The sequence below is a fragment of the Strongylocentrotus purpuratus genome, unplaced genomic scaffold, assembly GCF_000002235.5.
Source record: "Strongylocentrotus purpuratus isolate Spur 01 unplaced genomic scaffold, Spur_5.0 spur5_scaffold_9, whole genome shotgun sequence".
Lineage (NCBI taxonomy): Eukaryota > Metazoa > Echinodermata > Echinoidea > Camarodonta > Strongylocentrotidae > Strongylocentrotus > Strongylocentrotus purpuratus.
Window position 1 is genome coordinate 20487718 of NW_022145615.1, and position 22260 is coordinate 20509977.

At 39.7% G+C, this 22260-nt stretch overlaps 1 protein-coding gene across 3 annotated transcripts in view; it reads right to left on the reverse strand.

Annotated features, from left to right (window-relative positions):
- Positions 1–1756: 1756 nt before the first annotated feature.
- The window catches only part of LOC588616 (sodium channel protein type 4 subunit alpha B), a 34288-nt gene continuing 13784 nt past the window's right edge, over positions 1757–22260 (reverse strand). Inside the window, exons 11-29 of one of the 3 annotated variants that reach the window (XM_030977453.1) lie at positions 21287–21421; positions 20368–20640; positions 19022–19057; positions 17437–17620; positions 16681–16952; positions 16001–16171; positions 15082–15438; positions 13847–14210; positions 13098–13231; positions 11918–12442; positions 11406–11579; positions 10796–10918; positions 9797–10060; positions 9315–9377; positions 8627–8764; positions 7982–8095; positions 7232–7237; positions 5569–5839; positions 1757–4952 (exon numbers count right to left, since the gene is read on the reverse strand). In XM_030977453.1, the coding sequence (XP_030833313.1) occupies positions 3676–4952; positions 5569–5839; positions 7232–7237; positions 7982–8095; positions 8627–8764; positions 9315–9377; positions 9797–10060; positions 10796–10918; positions 11406–11579; positions 11918–12442; positions 13098–13231; positions 13847–14210; positions 15082–15438; positions 16001–16171; positions 16681–16952; positions 17437–17620; positions 19022–19057; positions 20368–20640; positions 21287–21421 (4881 nt within the window). In that variant the 3' untranslated portion in view covers positions 1757–3675. The remainder of the gene's footprint in view (positions 4953–5568; positions 5840–7231; positions 7238–7981; positions 8096–8626; positions 8765–9314; positions 9378–9796; positions 10061–10795; positions 10919–11405; positions 11580–11917; positions 12443–13097; positions 13232–13846; positions 14211–15081; positions 15439–16000; positions 16172–16680; positions 16953–17436; positions 17621–19021; positions 19058–20367; positions 20641–21286; positions 21422–22260) is intronic. The other 2 variants (XM_030977454.1, XM_030977455.1) reach the window with 2 other exon arrangements.

Consider the following 22260-nt stretch of genomic DNA (forward strand, 5'->3'; position numbering starts at 1 on the left):
AAGACGTAGACGGCGTTAACCAGTATTTGCCATGATACACCCCCTTTAATACCCAACAATTGCCAGGTACCCATTTACATCTCGGTAAAGCGTGGAAAATGTCGATTAATATCATGTCACAGAACGTTAGCGCCGGGCTGAGATTCGAACCCTCAACCCTTGAATTGAGAGTCAAGTGAATAGACATCTATACCACGACACCTCCACTGAACCACTTTGCCATGACACCTCGAAATTGCTTTCGAGAGTCGGATGGCGTGTTAATGTGAATAGTCTTCTTAATGGATGCAAATATACGTTGGAGTAGACCTCATGCTTTGACAGCAGTATTTTCACTATCTTTGAAAAATGTTAGGGCTACATTGGTAAAGAATGAATGACATATTTATTAACATGCCACTAAATAAGTGCCGATTGTAAAAGTAGACAATGTAGGAAAATGCAACCTTAATGGACAACTACTCTAAAAGAAAGCAGGAAAATCAGAAAAAACAGACTTGTGAGAGCTATAATGAAATCCGAAACACAGAAAGTCATGAATTTGTTAAAGTTGTAATTTGGCAAAGGTATGGCCAAATCAAATTGGCAGAATCACTAATGTCACTGTGACGTAGTGCCGGACAACTTGATTTTTGTTTCAACAGACAAGATAACAAAAATAATTCCCCCCACCCCAAATATATGACAGAGGGGTCATTCCTTTATGGAGGACTAATATGATATTCATCATATCCACAACCCCTTCCCTTCCCCGATATCCTTACTTGATAATATAAATGCTTTAATTTGCACTAATTGCATACTAATCAATCATGTATGTATACCTTCCTAGCAACAGCGCTGCATGGGTGAGTAAACAACCATTCCGTACGAACGTGTACGATGTAGTCCTGTTTCCATCATTAGGCCTTCACACATTACAAAATGAATATACAATTTTTGGGGTGGCGGAAGGGTAAAACTAGAAACAGAGCGTCTAATTAATTGTGTTCATTATGTGTAACGGACCGGTTTATCTCTCCTCTCCCTTATCCCTCTCTCTCTCTCTCTCTCTCTCCCTCATTCTCTTCTCTTCTCTCTTCTCTTCTCTCTCTCTTTCTCTCTCTACCTCTCTTATCTCTCTCTCTCTCTCTTTCTCTCTCTCTCTCTCTCTCTCCATGTCTCCCTCACCCCCACTCTTTGTCCACTTCACCTACTGTCTAATATGCCGTCTTTCGATTTTGCTACTTATTCGACTCCACATATTTCTCAATAGAATCTGCATTCTTTACCTCTCATCCGAAGTAGCTTCATAAAGCTAATGCACATTCATATAGTAACATTGTAAATAGGCTCTTTGCATACGAAGTAATTTAAAATGAACTGAAAATTGTACAGCTTTCTTTCATCGAATATTTACCAAAATCATTGGTTACCATGAATAATTGTCGTCAAGCTACACACATGAACTGACCTAATTTAAAGTGGCCCTCCGCTGTTTTATTAAAATCATTATTATTATTCTCATCATCATCATTATCATTACACGTCCTCCTTTTCTTCTTCTCCTTCTTGTTCTTCTTCTTTTTCTCATCTTCCTCTTCCTCCTCCGCCTCCTCCTCCTCCTCCTACTTCTTCTTCGTCTTCTTCTTATAATTATCATTATTGTTGTTGTTTTCATCATCATCATCATCATCACAACAATCATTATTCACGCACGGTAGTTGGCTACAATGTAAGAATTCGGAGTAATTAACAAAACAAAAACAAGAATCAATTTATTTTTGTACAAATTATCATGTAAATTTATTAGCATCCATACGAAAACATAAACTCTTCTTGTTCTCAAATAAACACAAAATACTTTTCTCGTTCCTACATATAATATACAAATCTATGCACGACTAATGTGAATGTGGCAGCATTCTCAATTATCGTCGTAGCCGTCATCGACATCGTCGTCAGCATTGACATTACATTTCAAAAATGAACAAAAAAATGTGAAACGGTCTCCAGTCCATGCGTGGAAAACCGTCATAAATAAGTTCGCGCCATTGAGCATAATTATTATTTCGTGAAATAGACATATTATATTTTGCATAGTTCTCTTATTTATGACAGAGACTATCATATCTTTAGTCCACTTCTCAACTTGCATTTCAAAAGCAGATCCTAAAAATCTTTAAAAATATCAAAAATGTACAAAACCTGGCAATGAACTATGAACTTGAAAAGGAAACAATATATAGCTTTCAAAAGAAGACGCAAGGTCTTTTTCTTAATACAAATCGATCAGATGAAACCGTGGTTATTCATGAATCAACTAAGTGCAACGGTAAAACAATCAGCCTTCATCAAAACAATGAATTAAGTATTAACGTACTAACGATTAAAACAAAATATTATACTATTCATCTGCTACATTGTGTTCGAAATAAAAAGGTAAAAGTACACTACTTTAAATACATTCAAAATAAGGCACTGGTGAATAGTATCAATGAATGATTATTTGATACTGTTGACTTTCGAAAAAAAGAGCTTTCGGAATTTTTGCAAGAATGTAAACAGTTTTCATATGATAACTTATTGCACAATATCATAATTCTTTTCTTACATTCAAAGTCGGCTCGCATGAAATGTAATTTAAAATGAAAATATAGATTTAATAACTTGTCATTTCGTCCAATTGGTGTCTGTCGACATGATAATAGTTCATTCAAAGTTTTCTCTATTACACCCCCCCCCCCCGCGCTTGATATGGAGCAAACTTGTAGTGACGCAGACACTGACTTGCATTTTGGTAATTAACTGTTTCTGACTCTTTTAAACCCTTTATCATGGGTATCAAGAATCATGATTTTAAATGTTTAATTTGGAATTACATTTCCTTAAGCTTTCAAATTTCTTCATTATTCCCTCCTCAAAATCACTCTTTCATTATCATCTCAAAATAATTGTTAACAAATCTTCAATTCATTGCGGTTAATCTAAACATTATATAATTCTGTTCATGCCGCGTTAAGCTCTAAACCATTTTCGCTCATAAATATTTTATTATTATTTCAAATCTATGCAACTAGCATACTTAAAGCTTGCTATGACAATGTTTTGGTCTGCTGGTCCAGGAATGGGGGGGGGGGGCAATAGACCAATTTCATTGGAGGTGTCGGAATAAGCTTGCCGATTTGTTAATTGTCCAACAACAAAACAGAAAAGGTCATCATGTTCTTTTCAATTTGCCAACAGTTTCGAACAGTTCAAAATTTGCCGACAGTAACATTTTGAATGCGGGTGTCTTACTCTTAACTATCTCCTTCTGGCGGCGTCCCTGCCCAAGAGAAATTCTAAAAACCTCTAATGATCTAGATTTAACAGAAATGTATATCGATCATATGAAATTAGAGGCACTTTGGCATTAAATTATCAGGGGAGAAAAAAAAATCATCATTTAAAAAAAAAGACTACAATCTATTGTTTGTCCTGTCCAGATATCATGATATGAGTCAAGACAGAAAAACATTTATAAACCACTCTTTTCCTGTTTCTGAAAAAATAAAGCACTTTGTTTTCTGCATTCATAATCAGCTGGCATGACCAAAATGTAAGATGACTAGCGGATATGTGTCCGTGAGGATATTACAGTGTTCATTAGTCCTCTCTTACCTACATGACACGACAGCGCCCTCATCAGTGCTGTCATACTTGTGTTGTGCTATCTTCATTTGTATTTTGGCTCCCGACAATATCAACGGATGCATCAATGGTCTGGATCTCACTACCTTGCTCCTCCAACTGATATTTCTCTGCTTTATTGTGCGTGGCAGAGTTATCCAAGTTCTCCTCGGGAATCATAGGCGTGGCACTCCTGGACAAACCCAGCTGTCCCGGAAGTTCCATAGCAGGCCCTAGCGAGCTGCCATGGCTTACGTCCAGGTTGAGCCTCGCTGGTTCGTGTGTCACTGAATTCCTCCGCGAATTGGCGGCGCTGGCCTGACTGGCCCGGTTGGCTGAAGCCGCCTTGCTGATTTCTCGTCGCAACCTGAAGAACCGGTACGCTCGCTGCACGATCTTCGCCGCTTGGCTCATTTTATTGATTTTCATTGTCGTCGTTGTTGGTTGGTTCTGCTCGCGGTCGGGGAAGCTCTCGGCGAACTTCTCCGCCATCTGTTTCTGGAGTTCAGTGAAATCCTCCGACTCCTCCACATCGGCTAACACCCGTTTCGTCAACGCAAACAGGACATCTAGACAATGTAATCTGAAACCATCATATATAGGCATATCTAACGCCGCAATCTTTATTCGGTTTGGTCTGGCGAGGCGTAAGGGCAGCTCCAAAGCGTCACAAAACTCACTTAGTTGTTCATACTTTATAAACTGCGACGCAGAGGGGTCGTACTTCTCCCAAATTTGGTAGAACATACCAAAATCGTCTTCAGTAATTCCCACTTCCTCTTGAGCGTGGGCTTGACTGAAATTTTCCAGGATGACTGCAATGTACGTATTGATCACCACAAGGAATGTAATAACTAGATATACTGTGGAGAAAAATATGGGTATGTAGAACCCACCGCAGTTTCCGTTAGGGAGCCCTTCGAAATTAGGGTCACAGTCTGGCTCCTGAATCATCATCGGGTCTAAGACATCATTCCACCCAGCCGAGGTGGACAGGCGAAAGAGCAGCAACGCGCTGTTCACCCATGTCTGGAAATTGGTGGTTTTATCCAAAGCGCCGTCGAGCTTGATGTGCCCGAACTGCGACATGCCGATGATGGAGAAGACGAAGATGACGAGAAGGAGAAGGATGCCGATGTTAAGAAGGGCTGGCAAAGATATGACAAGGGCGAAGAGGAGCTTCCGAATGCCTTTAGCCTGCTTCACGAGGCGGAGGACTCGACCGATCCTGAACAACCTCAAGACTCTCAACAGTGTGGGATTGATGAAGACGCTGTTTAAGACGTCATCTAACACGATACCTGCAAAGAAGAAAATGAATAGAAAATCATGCTCAGTTGATGTGATCTGAAAGCAGAGGCGTAGCCATTAAAACAGGAGGACACGTATCCAGTCCTGCAATTAAATGGTTAAGAAATATTATGTTTTAGGGCTCCGAGTCAAAGGTTAATGAGCAAAAAATCATTCAATCGGGAGGAGAGACCCAAGGTTTACAGAGATTCCGTTCGCCTTTTGCCTTCCTTGCACAGGTGAAGCCAAATACTAAACAATAATTCCTTAAAATGTTAAGAGACGCAATCTAGATTACAGGGTAGAGCTTAAACTGTTTAGTGCACTTTATATAGTGCCTTTTATATACTAATGTGGCATACCTTAAGAAAAACGAGCCCCTTCCCTTTAATTATGTTCTTGTAACATCCTTTCATAGCTTCAACCCAACGGCACCGGTAACAAATCTCACAACTTTATTTATTGTCAGAGATTGGCCCCTCAAAGGATGAAAACGTTCTTTGCTTTTATTTTTGTTTCCCTTTTGAGTTGTGAGAAAATGTTGGGATTGTGCGCTTTTCTCCCCCCCCCCCCCCCATCCCCCATTCCCCCCTTGCCCTCCTGGGTCTGTCCTTGACGCAAACTCACCGAGCACGGAGAAGATCACCACAATAATGTCAAAGACATTCCAAGGAATCTTGAAGTAATACCAGCTGTAACCGATGAGCTTGAGGACGGCCTCGCAGACGAAGATCGACGTGAAGACGATGTTGAACTTGGCAGTGATGTCGGTGAGCTCCTGAGACATCCCGTAATGGTCAATCATCATCAAAATCATGTTCATCACGATGACGGTCACGATGACGAGCTCGAACTTGTTGCTCGTGGTCAAGCGGTAGAAGAAATTCTGGATCTTGTTCTGCAGAGAGAGATGAAGAGTCAAAGGGGTATTATAATCGGGTTCCAGTAGCGAAACATAATGAGCAATCAAAGAATTGCAAGTAGTGAATTAGAATTAGAATGATTTGGAGTGAATTGGACTTTAGATGAACCTGATCTGGGCCCTGTTTCTTAAAGGCCCACTGCACTACTTGTAGCTACTTGCGCCCTCTATATAACAAACCATGCCTAATCGGTGACCATTGGTACCCCATGATCCTCTTTTTCTTATGTTAACTGAGAGCTGAGTTGATGAGATAACCACCTGTCCAGTGACCTTGCAGGGCTGTCTAATCCCTCCTGTAAACTATGGCAGATACGCTTTAAAACAACTTACATAAATCAATGACAATTTGTTCTTAGCAAATCAAATGAAATCATTTGAGTAACTTAAATAAATTATTGGAACTGAGTTATAGATACTTGAATTATAAAAACAGGTACAAATACGATGTGGATTTAGTCTAGTTGTACTTCAGCACGAAACCCTATTTCAATATTTTTTTCTATAAAACTATAAAAGTACAATACAAAGTGTTTTGTATGATTGTTGCTGTTGTTATAGTTTTATTAAGATGTATTTGGTATTCAATGTGAAGTACTCGTTAATACTTTATTCACACCGTCGAGACCGACCCCAGACCGCAATTGACCGACTAAAATATGACATTACCCCCAAATGACCAAAAATAGATCAATATGGAAACGGTTTAGCGTCGGCTCGGCGGAATGACTAAAGTACGACGTTAGTGCGACAACAAGAACAATAGAACTTAAATATTAAAACTTCAAAATCAAATGTATCTATCTATAAGTGCATTATCAATTTAAATCCTCATTGGAATTATTGTGAGTCATTAAGCTCATTATCAAGTGTAAGTAAGAAAGAGAAGTAAATTCTTTCAGGCGCCAAATATGATTCGAAAAATTATTAAGGGCGAATTGATAAGCAGCATTCGACAGGAATAAATCATAAAATCTTGGAATTCATTGACATGCATGCACAAAGTAAAAATGTTATAATCTTCATCTTAAGCCTTCATTCAGCGCTTTGAGTAATTACCTTTTTTAGTTCTTTTAATTTTGTTATGTTTGTTATTTGTTTAGGAACTGTGTAATATACATTTAAAGTTATTGTAATAAATTGACAAGTTACTACTCCAACAAAACTCGGAATAGTGGGCCCGTGACTAAGATAACGTTCAACAGACAGAAAAAAACGATCGAATTTCATTTTTTCGAAATTCAAAAAAACTAAGACATCGAAAATGTTGTAAAATCATAGGAAAGAAATTGACGTGGGGAAAATGTGCAAAATAATCCACAAAGGCACAACATTCGTGACAAAGTTCTACATTGCAAATATACTTACTCCTGCCTGTATATCGGAAATGCACAATCAAAAGGTAGCATAAAGCAAAGACAAATACACGATCAAAAACACGGGAAAATACAGTAAATCACACGAAATCACGGGAAAACGTTCGTATGCATCTCATAATAAACTAATAAGGTATTGGAACAGCTTGTAAGATTACCAATGCAGCATAGTTGTTACACATTGAAACACACTGGAACACATTGACCTTAAGTTTTCATAGCACTAAATGTGTAAATTGGCATCTAATCTGCATAAATTACAATACATTAAAAAGTAGAAAAATAAAAAATACGCAGCTTTACTTGAATTTCCATGTGATCAGACCTTCCATGGACGATCTCAGGAGGGTGAGGAAGTAGTCATTTGCCACCCCACCCCCCTCCCCAAGTAAAACTTTTCTCCCCAAAAGTCCAATTAAAATAGGGTTAAACCCTTTTCCTCACAAAACACCCGTTATACCAATATGTGACACGACGAAAGCAAAGTTTTGTACGGCCTCAAACAATGACTCCAAAATGACCTATGACATTATGACCTATGACCTACCATGACTGAAGAAGAGTAATGATACATTTATACCCAATCACCACTTCATCAGGTCACATCAAAACCCATCACACTGTGTAGAAAAACCCAAATACAAAGTCTGTTCACCCATGACCTCTAATGACACCAATATGACCTCAAGTGACCCCGATTCCACCTTTCACCTACAACCTTTAAAAAGAACAATAGTCTTACCGTTGGCTGTTTGATCTGCTTAGTAGGTTTCTTGACTCCCATTCGTCTCATAGTCTGATAATATTGCTTCTGACTGGTGCTAAGAAGCATATCCATTGAGCTATCCCCTTCGTACTGCAAGAGAAAATGAATAAATTTCGTAAAAAATAGTCAACAGATATAACGATGTGTATCCACGCTTACGTTCGTCCCGTTGTAACGCCATATTGAAACTGACCAAAAGGCAGATCAAGACACCCAGGTACCGCGAACATTGTGGATTCTCGTGTTTTTCGAGCATTTGTACCTCCCCGTATATAACCGCCTTTTCTACCCCCCCCCCCTCCCTTTGAAACACAATATCAGGGGGTGTTTCAAAAAGACTAAGATCGACAGGCCGTTCATGCCTGTCTGTTCTCACCATTATGATCTTTAGATAATATTTTTTTCCTTCAATAATGAATTATCAAAAATGTAAATTCTGTAGATTTGTGACCATCAATAATGTACGGTCCTTGAGAGTCCGATGCCAGTAAATGGGGAGGGCAAACAGTGGTACGAACGGCCTGCCATAGTTAAGTTTAACCTAAAGTCGATCTTAGTCTTTGTGAACCACCCCCTGGTTAAGACCATGACGCCCCTGGGTTAACTTATCTAATTGCATACCTTGCGTTTGAGGGCGTTGAAGTTATCAATGATGACTCCGATGAAGAGATTGAGGAGAAAGAAGGATCCGAAGACAATCAGAATCACAAAGTAGACGTAGTAATAGAACCGATTGTCCTTGATAGGCTGCAAGTTCTCCTGTAAAAGATCAGACATAAGAATAACAAATGTTAAAGAATGTTTTCAATTATAAAGGTCACTTATACTGATTCCGATTTGATTTGATTTGATTTATTTATTTCTGTTTGATTTTCTCTTTCTTTTGCAGTTGGACAAAACTATAACAAACATATCATTGCAAATTTTATACATGACAAAAGAAGCCCATTTTATGAAGCCCATTCTCATTATTTTAGTTGGAAATTTCAGGTTAACTCTGGTATATCTTATGTATATCGTATGCATGCATACCAATCTTTTAAGGGATGAACAGTTCGGGCCATGATCGTATTTTGCATTTTTAAAGATATTTATCTCATTATTTTGAATGGTTACTCTAATTTATGAAAAAGTGTTTTGTGACTAATGACAGAAACAAAATATCAAGACATTGCTCGTCGTAGAGCCATTACGGAAATTAATGTAGCAGTATTTCTTTCGTAAGTTTGAGAAAACTATGTACAAGTACATTTGTGCATTTTTATAGCCTCATACGAGTTATCAAATAATATGAAATATATAAACATACCTCACGTGATCCCCTCGAATCTACGGCGGCTGCCATAGCCTCCATCCAACCCTCGAACGTCGTCTGAGTAGAGAGAGAGAAAGAAAGAGAGAGAGAGAGAGAGAGAGAGAGAGAGATGAAAAACAGGAGAAAGGGGGTAATTAAAAAATGACCATATTCAGTAATACCTGTTTATTTCTAATCATTCTACTCATCATTTCCACAAACGCTACAATACAGGCCATCAGTGGAGCATTTTTGTTCAGATTAATAATGTTTTTTACTCCGTTTAAAACAAATTTTCCTCAAATGATGCTTCTCTGAAAATCCTGTTCGTCCCTTGCAAACGCGGCCTCTCATTGGTCATCTACGGGCCTTGTCCCCCATTCAAATTCAATCTGACATTCGCTGTGTATACATAATACTTTGCTTGTCAGGTATAAATCGGTATCCCCCTCCCTCCTCCCTTTTACAGAATCCTCGATCTAAACCCTCGTACTCACCACTTGAAAGAGCGCCACATAACCTAGACCAACGTTATTGAAGTTGATCGGCGGCGTCTCCCAGGAGTAGTTTTTCTCCAGACACTCGGACTTGTTGTTGACGATGGTGTGGAGAAGTCGATCGCCGAACTCATCGACGCATCGGTCGAAGACACCCTTGAAGAAGAGGACGCCCATGATGGAGAAGATGAGCCAGATCATGGCACAGACGAGCAGGACGTTGGCGATCGACGGAATGGCGTGGACCACGGCATTGACCACGATCTACGGAAAAGAGGGAGAGGATAATCATCGATTGTTTCATCATCATTGTATTCATCGTCATCACCCGTCATCACCACCACACTATCATCATCATAGTCATCCTCAGTACCATAATCACCATAAACAGCGCCATCACCACTGTCTTCATCAACGTCGTCATCATTATGACCTTTGGGGGTTACGCCATTAGTGGGTTAGGAATTTCAGCGATGAATACAAACAAGAGTCTTTGATGATGCAAAGTTATATACATTTTGTATGAATAGAGGACGATCTTTTTTTTTGCAGTACCTGTCGAACAATTTGTTACATAACAATTTAATGTTACACCACAAGGCGTATTTTAGTTTGCATTCATGTCAAATGGTCTCTCTCAATTTACGGAATAAAAAACACCTTAATGATTACTGCTGATAGATAGAGAGATCTGATCCGGGGGAGGTACTCACATATTAAGACATATTAGGGGTTTGCCGCTCTAATGGGTAACTTTTTCACAAAAAATCCCTAATCATGGATTCCATTTTTGATTTAAAAAAATACCCCTAAACATGGGTCCGTTTTTTTTCAAAATGTTAAACAAATTCCGGAAAATTTCGAAATAATGGGCTTTAATGACCCTTAAAAATAGGTAGGGGTTTTAAGACTTCAGCGGCACCCCCCCCCCCCGTCAAAACCAATTCATCTGAGTACCACCCCCCCCCCCCCCACCCCCAGGGGGGATCTGATACGAACCTTCATGCCTTCCCATCGGGAGATGGCCCGCAGTGGTCTGAGCGCTCGTAGGGTCCTGAGGGCCCGGAATGCTGCGAAGTTCGTCAACCCGATGACATCTCCCAGGAGACTCAGTAGACCGACCTAGAGAAGAAGAAATTCGGTTTGATTGCATAATTTTTCATATAATTTATTTTGAAAAAGAATCAATATAATTGATATCATCGCCTCTTCCTACAAATGACAACAAATTTACTCGAGTTCAGGTAATTGCATTCCATTTCAAAAGAACTGGTCCAACATAATTCAGATGTTTTTATCATGAAGCAGACGGGTTGTTTAGACTAGCAAAATATCGGCAAACTAATGAAATTTGGTGGAAATCAAATTCGCACCTGTGTCGAAAAAAACTTGCAAGATCTTTTCACCTTTGTTCCTCATTACACAGCTATCATAATATTTCTATAAAAAATAGTTTTGCTTTTGTGAGGATGTATTCTCCGTCATTGCCCAAACTCAAGACTGGCTTTATAAGATTCTCGTCGACCGCTTGGAGTTAAGGGAAATCAGAATGAATAATTCAGCACCTGCTGCTGTAGCTAAATTATCCGTAATACAGATTTGTACTTACAAGAACAATGCAAAAGTCTAGCCAGCACCAGAAACTTGTGAAGTATTTCACGAAACCGTATCCACTCCATTTGATCAACATTTCCACGACGAATATGCCAAAGAATACGTAGTTGAGAATTTTGAGGATCTCCTGGCGTCTCGGATGAAGATCTAGGTAGATATCCTCGAAAATCTGAATGAGCAGATGAAATTAGAACCAAAATTTAGGTAGCTATTGAAAGCAACGACAACATAACAGGTCAAGGGTCACGCAGGTCATTAAACGACTAAGTAGATAACAGAAAAACAAGAGGAAGAAGAAGAAGACGAATGGAACGTAAAGGAGGAGAAGCAAAAGAAGAAAATATGGATAGATGTCTTAGATGAAGAAATATAGAAGAATACCAAAAAGAAAAAACGAAGAAGTTGAAGGAGAAGAAATAGAAGAAGAAGATGATGATAGATCATTAGAAGATTGAGTAGCATGATCAGATAAATGAGAATATAAATAATCAAAGTGCAATATCTTACTAGGGTGAAACTGCTTCCAAAGATGACGACGATGATAAAAGTTTCAAAGACCTTATGTTCACACACGGTGAACATGATTTCCCGGTACCTCCTCCACCGGTAGGCCCAGTTGCTCTCGTTAGCGTCCAGGCAACACGGGATGCAGGAACACTTTTTGGCGTAAAAGCTCGCGCACAACCTCGGCAGGCAGTCTTTGACCGGGTCCTCCAGGATGGGTTCCTCCATAGTGGCAGTTGTTTGGACAATAACAGCCGTGTCTCGCCTGCTAGCGATACTGTGCAGACTCGCGTGGCTCACTGATCGGCCGGCGATGGGGGTGGCAGCTACCGAGCGGGGAGGTTCGAACTCGCCCGTCTCGGCGTTGGTCCTGATGACGAGAGGGCAGTTGCCGGCGTCGTCGGCCAGGGAGTCGTTCTCTCTCGCGTCGGCAGGGTCAAGACGGAGAGATGGGGTAACTCTGGGTGGAGGTAGGATGGCTGGAACAGGAGCAGGGGTGACGAATGCCACGTGTGGACGGTTCGGAAGCTGGAGAAAAATGAAGAAAAAAAAACATGACCAGTAAAATACAAAGTTTACGTGAATAGACAATATCAACGATAAGTTTGATAATGCGCTATTCGATTCATGTAGGGTCATACCTGAAGTACAAGCTTTCACAATGAAAATATTGCACTCTGACAGATGCAGAGTTCGTTCATTGAGGCAGCTCAAGGTAGCATATGCCCCAGGCAAAACCGATTCAATCTACTGCCCATCTGCAAATAATTCTGACTACCCAAAATAACATCTGCAATGTGGTGATCTTTCTCTCCTTTTATTTTGCTTGCTTGTCATTTTTTCCAAAGAAATGTTATACCCCCCTCCCCCTAACCACAGAATCCTGGATCCGCCTATGGAAGGTTAGGAGAAAGAATAGCCTCATATAATTTGACAAATCTCTCTCAGGGGTTCTGCCAAGGGCTTGTCCACACACCCTGTGCCATCTTTAGTTTCATCCGCCACCCCCTCTATCTCTCGTTCTCTCCTTCAGTATGCCATAGTGAATTAGGATCTGCAACCTGTCAAGTCTAACACCATCCAAATTGTATACACAGAAAATTGTGCAATTACATCCTTGTCACTGTGTTTTAAACAGTCACTCTAGTTGAAAACAAAAGTTTGATTTTGTTTGGAGACCTACCGATCTGAGGCTGACTGCGCTGCCGTGGTAGCTGCCTCCATTGGTATACATGACTGGAAGATTCCCATTAGATGAAGCTAGCGCTGGATGAAGGTGATAACCGTTCGTTGTTAGTTGGTTTCTATGTCGAATAACTGAAACAAAGCAACAACAAAATATATATATATATATTATTAGTTGTCAAATTTGACATGTTTACAGAAATGGTCTGGCGCGTTGTGACCCAGCCCGTTTTTGTAAGCGTTGTTCATATTATCCGTTGTATATGTTTAGACTCGATTTGATCGTCAACTATCAATATAATTATTTAAATCGCAAGAAACGTTGTTAGGAAATAAATACCTAGGTCCTAGACAGCCTCAAGAAAGCTAGCGATAAGGTTTTAGAGGTTGTTATGGAATCATAGCCATGTATATATCTATATATATATTTATGTATGCATATCTAGAATTTCTAGGTTGTTTTATTATGCGATGTCCCAGTATGAATACGAGTTTTGTTGCTGATGATTCAGTTCAATCGATGGCAGCTAGGCCTATTCTCCCAAAGCGGATTAATCTAGACCAAGGCTCATCCTTTTTAATGTTAGTATACGTATACAAGTAGACAAAGTATTTACTCAAATGTTGGTCTGCGATTTAAACCCGATTTAAAGTTAGGACGCCTTAATCGATACCGGGAAATATCATTGGAACTTTTTTACAAACTATTTCACATATTTCAGACAACGATGTCAGTATTAAACCTACCTGTTTGCGAACCGTTGTCAATATCGATGGTCGAGATCTTATCTTCGTTATTGCCCACATCTTCGACCACGATGAACTCGTGGATGGTGGCCTTGCCTCCGTGACCGTTCTCGATCGGGATCACGCCGTTCTTCTTCGTCGTTCCATTCCCATTCGCAAGGGCCTTTAGGTTCTCGACGCTGTCGCCGATCTTGTTCTTGTTCTTGTACTTCTTGCAGCAGAGGCAAGGCCGTACCAGGCACTTCAGGAAGCGACCAATCTTTCGGAAGGCCAGGATGAGCTTGGATTCAGAGGCTGCTTTCTTGTTCTGGAGGGAGTCCGAAGCGAACGAGTTGAGCAGCAAGGCCAGAAAGAGATTCAACATCTGCAAGGGGAAAATTGAATTCATGCTATCAGTCATGACGATGTTCTTGTTTACAATATAAACAAAATTTAATTCAGTTAACACGGACTTTCTGAAAAACAGCCGTTTAGGCTGAGAGAGTTACCGTGTTCAAATAAATAACTGAAATCAATTCAGTTCATTTCCGTTATTTATTAAATGAATTTAAAAAAAATCCTTTGCAAAGATATTATATGATACGGTTGATTGCTCAATCAAGCCTCTTCAAATATTCACAAGCTTAATTGGCCTACTGATGTCCTATTATTCTTAGCAGAATAAGATCCAAGCACGGCCATTTGAAAGCTAAAAGAATGTTCATTCCAAACATACAAAATGAATTTTGCTGATGATCATGGACAGTTCGTTAGATAATATTAGTAAGCAACTGCTAAAGATAATAGTAAATCTTCGCAAGTATCCTAAAGACGACTATGCCTCCGACACACCGCCTTAATACCTCTTGTCCATATAGTGTGATGTAATGTTTTTTTATCGGTCTGTTTTCGGTTTTGTGTTGGTCTCCTCGGTGAATACCTCACAACAATGCCGATTCAAAACCGACCGATGATCTCAAAGAAATTAGACCGTCTGAGGTAATGTAATTTTGTTTCGGTCTGGTTTTGGTTTCGGTGGTGTGACTGAGTCATTAAAGGTACAGTCGAACCTGTCTATAGCGACTACCCAAGGGAAACACAAAAAGTGGTCACAGTAGACAGGTGGTCATTGTAGAAAGGTTCCTTTAGTACATGTTTCAATGAGGAACCGTTTTCGAGGGAAACACAAATGTGGTCTTTGAAGACAGGTGGTCGCTAAAGCAGGTATGACTGTACAAGTTTTTGATGAGGATTACCATGATATTTCCGACGATGAGCGTGGCGATGAAGAGGATGACGCAGAAGGGTTTGTTGCCCACGTTCATGCAGTCGTAGAGAGGCTCGATCCACTCTCCGCAGAGGATTCGAAAGATCAGCATGATGGAATGCTGGAAGTCCTGGAAGGTCCAGGGAGGGATCTCCTCAAAGGTTGCCACGCCAAAGTTCTCCGGTGTGTAACTGCCGCCGAGGATCTGCATGCCGATGACGGCGAAGATGAACATGACGATGAGAAGGACGATCATCACGTTGCCGATGGCCGTGATGGCCGATGCGATGATAGAGAGGAGGGTCCGCATGGTGGTCCAGGATTGGGCGAGTTTAAGAACTCGAAGCTGTATGGAAAACAAGGGTAAATATTGGCTTGTTAACATTAGGGGGACGCCAGGTGGAATGTACATCAAAGAAGAAAACATGCAAAAACAAAATGCTTTTGAAAGGAAATTCTGTAGATAATCGCGAAAAATGTTACTTCATGCGTTTTCCAAAATAACGTGTATAAATAGAATAAAAGACCGAGTCACATTATAATAGTAAAGGTGGTAGTAAAACGAGGAAGGGTGAAATAGTACATGTAATACTACTACAAGTATTAAAAGTATTAGTAGTATAAGTAGTAGCAGCAGCAGCCGCAGCAACAGTATTAGTAGTTGCAGTAGTAATATTAGTAGTAGTAGTTGTTGTAGTAGCAGTAGTTGTCGCTGTCATTGTCGTTGTCGTTGTCGTTGTCGTTGATGTTGTTGTTGTTGTAAGAGAGAAAGTAGTTGCAGCTAGTGGTTTTATTAGTCATGGTAGTAGAAGTAGCAGCAGTCGTAACAACAGTAAAAGAAAGGGTTGAAATTTATCTAAACAAGAGTCAAATTTTGTTGGACTATTTTTTTCTCCAGTTTGACTTACCAATCGAAAACTTCTAAGGACGGACAGACCTTCGACATTTGCCAGACCAAACTCGAGAAGACTCACGCAGACGACAAACAGGTCAAAAACATTCCAAGGATTCTTGAAGAATTTCTTATCCAGAGCTATGAGTTTCAGTACGCACTCAATCGTAAATATGTAGGTAAAAACCTGTAATAGAAGAAAAAAAAATAGGTTTAGATAAACTAATGATTATCAGATTGATGATTTATCTAAAATTACGACAAATCAAAAGCAGATTAAACTTTTCACCATCTGTCATTTTTCTTTTCATCCATCTCTCCGTTCGTCCTCTCCTTCTCGCTCACTCAATCTCTACCCATCTCCGGTCATCTCTTTCTCTCCCTCTCTCTCACTCTATTTCTCTCTCTCACCCTCCATGTCGTCTAAAGTATTCATTTTCCTCCCAAGCTAGAGACTGGGAATAATATGTATACAGTATGTCGTTTATCAACATACTGCAAGAAGAATAAACTGCCAAGGAGGATACACAGGTTGATATATCTCTCCCCCACCCTCTCTCTCCCTCTCTATCTCTCTCTTTCTCTCTTTCTCTCTCTCTCTCTATCTCTCTCTCTCTCCCTCTCTCTCTCTCTCTCCCTCTCTCACTCTCTTCTAGCTACGTTAAAGATAAGATTCCTGCCATCCATCCTCTATACCTTGTTGCCCTCCTCGGAGATGTAGGCGAGGCTGTCGGAGATCTCCTCGTGGTCCATCATGAGGAAGGCGGTGTTACCGAGGATGCAGAGGGTGATGAAAAGATCCATCAGGGGGTCTAAGACCACCCAGCTGGCTATGTACTGCACCTTCCGCCAGCGTCGATAGTGAGGGAAGGTACAGATGAAGTTCCGCCTGCAGCAACCGCAGCAGCAGTTGTAGTCGCAACAGGGGTAGTTCTTCAGGTTATCGGGGTCGTCTTCGTTGAAAGGGACTGAAAGTAGAAAAAAGAAAAGAGGTTGGCATTGTTGATTTTTTTTTTAAATCTCCCGGGGAACAGAAAATTCTCTTGAGACGTAAGCATAAATTCACATGACAGGACTTTTTACGAACGCCGTGAGAACATTGTGTGCTTCCTGGGCTTTATCGTATCCTTCATTTCTAAACGCCTTTTGTCTTCAATTTATTTTCTCCCAAGTTTTTACAACAAAACGAGGAAAATTATTCCCAAACAAATACAACATTCCGTTTGACTATTTGTAAATAGGATTTTCTTTTTAGATTGTGCCAACTGACTAGTATTTTCAAAGTGCCTAAACAATAAATAATAAAAGATTACAGTCTCATTGCTAAACTACAAAAGTAAAAAAAAGATGAGTTTGATTTGCTGTGTTATAACAGCAGATTGTTTTGTAATTTTGACTGGTTTGTACGATTTTTTCCTTCTTTCATTTTTTTCTTCTAGATCAGATACTTACTCGCTTCTTCATCGTCATCATCACCACCGGCGGTTGATTGCTTGGCTTGACTATCAGAATCGTTCTTGCTCCCTATACCTGAGACACTGTCAATATTCTCTGTCATGGCATCGTTTATATCTGTCATGCCGTCGTTCATCTCCGTGTCTTGGTCAGCATCGACAGCGCCCGCTCCGATCGGTTTCTGTACGACGACAACGACCATAGAAACCATCGTTTAGTCAAAGCTCAAAATAGATAAAGGTTATTGTAGAGAAGGTGTATTATTTGAATGGCGTCTGGCAATGGATGAAAACACAAGTGCCGTCCCCATGGAATGTTCTATTGTAAAGCATCGTCGTTCCATTTTCTCCCTTTGAAAGATTTTCACCCTCCACGTCGGAGCGAGAGTATTGTTGATTACTTCACCTATTATTTAGATACAATAGAATGGCCATGCAGTATCGATGGATCCCGTCCCCGCAGGGAAGGCATGAGCAAGCAAGCCATTATTTAATCTCTTACCGTCTCAGTTTATCTCCTTATATCCCTTCAAATGACTTCAACGCTTCTTTGTCCGTGATTATCAAAAAATCATGGATGTTGGCCCAAAACAAACCTTTAATCATATTTTTTTAGATATTGATGTTACTTATATTGCAAAAAGTAAAAAAAATGATATTAACAACTGAATACCATTGATAATATTAAAATTGTATAATGTTAGACTATTAATATCATTTAAATTGCAAAAATAATATAACAAGACAATCATATATGATATATAATGTAAGTATACTAATATCAAATATATACATATCAATGATATTTCCCCTCCCCCCCCCCCCCCTAAAAAAAAGGGCGAAATATATCTTCTGATTTTGTGCAGAGCACACAATTTTCTGAAATCATCCACTGATAATACATTTTTTTCTTCAAATTGTGATGGATCTCTGAAAGTTATTCGAGAATTCTTTTATTGCTCTGGAGTTTTCAAAAATCGATGTTATACCTAGTGTTTGAAATTTTCAAATGGACGGATCGTCGGACGAATTATGTATTATCACGAATATATTTATAGACAGAATCAATTAAGAAAGACAGAAGTTATTCATAAATATGGAAGTATACATACATGTAGATTTTTTTTATTTTCATAAATCTCAGAGTAGAGATGGGTCCGCAATGATGATACAAATATTAATCATTTCAGTCAGTATTATTTTGTTTAAATGATGGAATTAACAGGAGATTGCAAGAGGGGAGGTGAATAATATTAGACATCAAATATCACATTGGTTCTCTTTAAACAAATCCATCCGAAGCATTTATTTTTTCATTATATTTTGTGATAGTTTAGGCATGTTATTTGGTTATCCTTTTCTGAAATACACGTTAATTCGTTTTAGCCATGTTAGTAGATGATAATTAGTTTCTTCCCATAAGTAACCATAAGTAAATAACTACCACCATAAGTAAAGGTTATACACGCTTAATATTTTCTGATTGGAGTTACAATTTGAGTAGTTCTACCAAAACTGTCCTCGTTTAATAAAAACCAGATTAAATATGATATCAGATAAATTTGGCAGAAATAATCACTCACATTATATGTTGAAAGAAGAGCTTTCATTGCAAATTTCTTCAAGAGGAAAATCAATAAATGAAAAAAATATCGTTTAAGTTGTCTTATAAAACTACCTAAAGAAATCTTCACAAATTAAAAATACAACTGAAAGTCAGCATCCTAAAATGCATTATTTATCATTATATTATTAATAAATGGTTTATAATTTGGTCATCGAGAGTCATATATTTTAACAATTGGGGATACCCCAGTTCGCAGACTATGCAAAAATAAACCACTTTACTGGATTTTCGAAGTAATATCATTTTATTATTCTAAGCATGCACGCATTTTGGTACGCTACCCAGATACTGCCACATTTATCAACTTCTTGAGAAGTCATTCTGATTCGTCAGCAGCTTTACAATGGCTGGTTAGGAACATAAAGCTGCCTATTTATAACGTGAAAGACACCGTTTTCTAATTTCCTTTCACCAATATTCTTCATAACGACGGATTTCTGTCCCCTTGCGTTTATAATCACCTACATTGTTAACCTACCAAGATGGGTAAAAATAATATTTCGGCGACAACCCCCCCCCCCCCCCCCCCCCACCCATCTTCCCCCTCCCCTGCATTCAAAATGGTTTGGCTACACCTCTGCCCAGTGACGTCTTCGAGACTTGCTTCCCAGACACCAGTGACCGCAGAAATCGGTCGAGACCTTCACTTCGCTTTCACTTCAATATACCTCCAAGACCTCATCCGGGTCCAGGCCCCAATCGCAAGGTCAGGACCACAAGGTCAAAGTATCGATCACTGTCAACCTCAAAAGACCAGTGACGCAGAGTAGGTCCAGCTATTGAAGGGGAATTGAAACTACTAAATGGAGGACGTCTGAAATATTAATCTATGATATCGATCAGATGGGGAGAGGGTGTGGCGAGGTTTGTATCTTTTCCTTTAATTTGGCATCCTCATCGTCATCCCTTTATAGTTTTCTCCATTTTGTTTTTCTTTAGAGATTGACTGCAGCTTTTTAATTGTTAATTTCTGAACACTTTTGTCTGCACAATTTCTCAAGAAAAGTTTGATAAAATTCCATCTGAATTCTCGCAAATAATTGATGTCTCTCTCGTGTCCCCCTCCCCCCCCCCCCCCCCTCCGCTTTTCAACTGAGGCACATGAATGGTTTGATCAAACTTCATCTAAATTCTCGCAATGGTAGATCATGATTAATGTCTCGTGTCCCCCTCCGCTATTTAGCTGAGGCCCCCAACCACCCCCACCCCCACCCCCCAAAAAAAAAACACACACACACACGCACACACGCACACACGCACACACGCGCAAGAGGCACGCCATCGCATTCATCAAACACTTACCCCGGATATCTTTGACCCAACATCACTGATAGAATCATCCTGTCGATTGGTCTCTGCGGTTCCAGGAGCAGCGCCCTCCCCTGTATACCCGGCGTTCTCCTTGCCGTTGGTCAGCATCGGGACCTGGCTTCCTTGCTGGCTCTCCTCTTGTCCGTCCTGCTCCGCTTGCTTCTTCTGTTTCTTTTTCTTCTTCTTTGCTGCCAGCTTTTGCAGTTTCTTTGCGTCTAGGTGCATGACGTTGTCTTTCTTCTGCTTCATCTTCTTGGCCTTCTCCTGTAAGTTGAGCAAAAACATTGATCACGATCAATACTAGGACATTTGAAAACTCCACTCAATGATGTAAAATAAATCGCTAGCCAAACGTACTTGGTGTAAAAGAATATATCATCTTACATCAAGTCATATGCAACAGTTACTTTCTATATTGCTTTACTATAATGTATTGTAATGTTAAGGAACTTTATGTCACCATTTTATTCGATGGCTCCAAAGAAAAAGAGGGAATAAAATACATGAATGTTACAGTTAATTGCCGAATTTTTCATAATTTCATACTAATAATATAATAATCTCCTAAGACATTTTATTTTTTTTAAATAATGAATCTCACAAAGTGACCGCAAATCAATATTTGGCGAGTTAAAAAAGTTCGGGAGGCTGCGCCCCAAGCCCCCCCCCCCCCTTCAGCCGCCCCATCCCCCTCATTTGTCTCATACGCATTAGCCAATCAGGCCTATGAAATTCTTGAAAGAAAACAAGTTCAAATTGTTTCACTATATTGTGTGCGTAGGCGTGCGAGGGTGTGTATGCGTGCAAGAAGACATCTTCATACATTGTCCAATACCACAAGAGGCCTACTAATTTTCAAACATATATTTAGTTCCAATTCGCTGTCGAAATGGAGAAAGATTTCCCTTACCTTTCCTTGGTTCTCCATTTCCTCTGTATAAGCCATGGAGACAACGGCCAGCATAAGATTGATGAGGTAAAACGCGCCGAACATGACGGTTGTGAGGAAGAAGAAGACCGCGTACGGTCCCTGCGCCTTCAAAATCTGTATCGGAAGGGAACGAGAAACGAAGAGGTAGATTAGTGTGGCCGTCTTTCAGGGATAAAGTTTTGACGCATCAGTGTGCGTTATGTATTTGAAAGTGTCATGTATAATTTTCTATGGAATACCATTGAGAACATAAAGTGCGAGGCTCCCTAGGCTAGCCCAGCATGGTGATCCTTCTATTCGTTGTGTTCTTGTTTTGCTTCTAATTTTAAACATAAGCAAAAACATATTATGATAACCCGAAATAATAAGAATTCTTCATTCTTGACTCGAAAGAGTATGCACGCAGAGAGGAACAGTGTGAGGGACCATGGTTTCTATCTCTCGATTTCACAACAACAGGATTTTATAATATTGAACATGATCATTTCAGTGCCTTGGGGAGAAGTAGTTTCGACTTATTTGGACTTTTGCTCACCTTCCGATTAATGTTAAATCATTCTATTTATACCCATCACTAAATAAAGAACAGAACAGAAACTCGAAAAGAATAGAAAGAAATAGAAGGCGAATAGGATGAAAAAACAAGAGCACAGTAATGAGACGTTGCGCTTTGTAATTGTAATTCGTAGTCAATGGCCTCGCATCCTTGCATATATGTTTTCCTCTTTGCCTCTTAATATACCTTCATTGCTTGAAATTAACGTATTGGCTGATATCAGAGATGCTCGTTTTCGTATCTTAAGCCCCCCCCCCCCAACCCCTAGATTATACAATTCTTTTTCCCGTTCGATTTTCAAAGAAATCGCAGTTATTTTAACAAAGATCATCTTCCTGATTGTGGTTCTGAATAATGAAACGAATATTAGCAATCGATATTTTAGTGAATTTTAGAT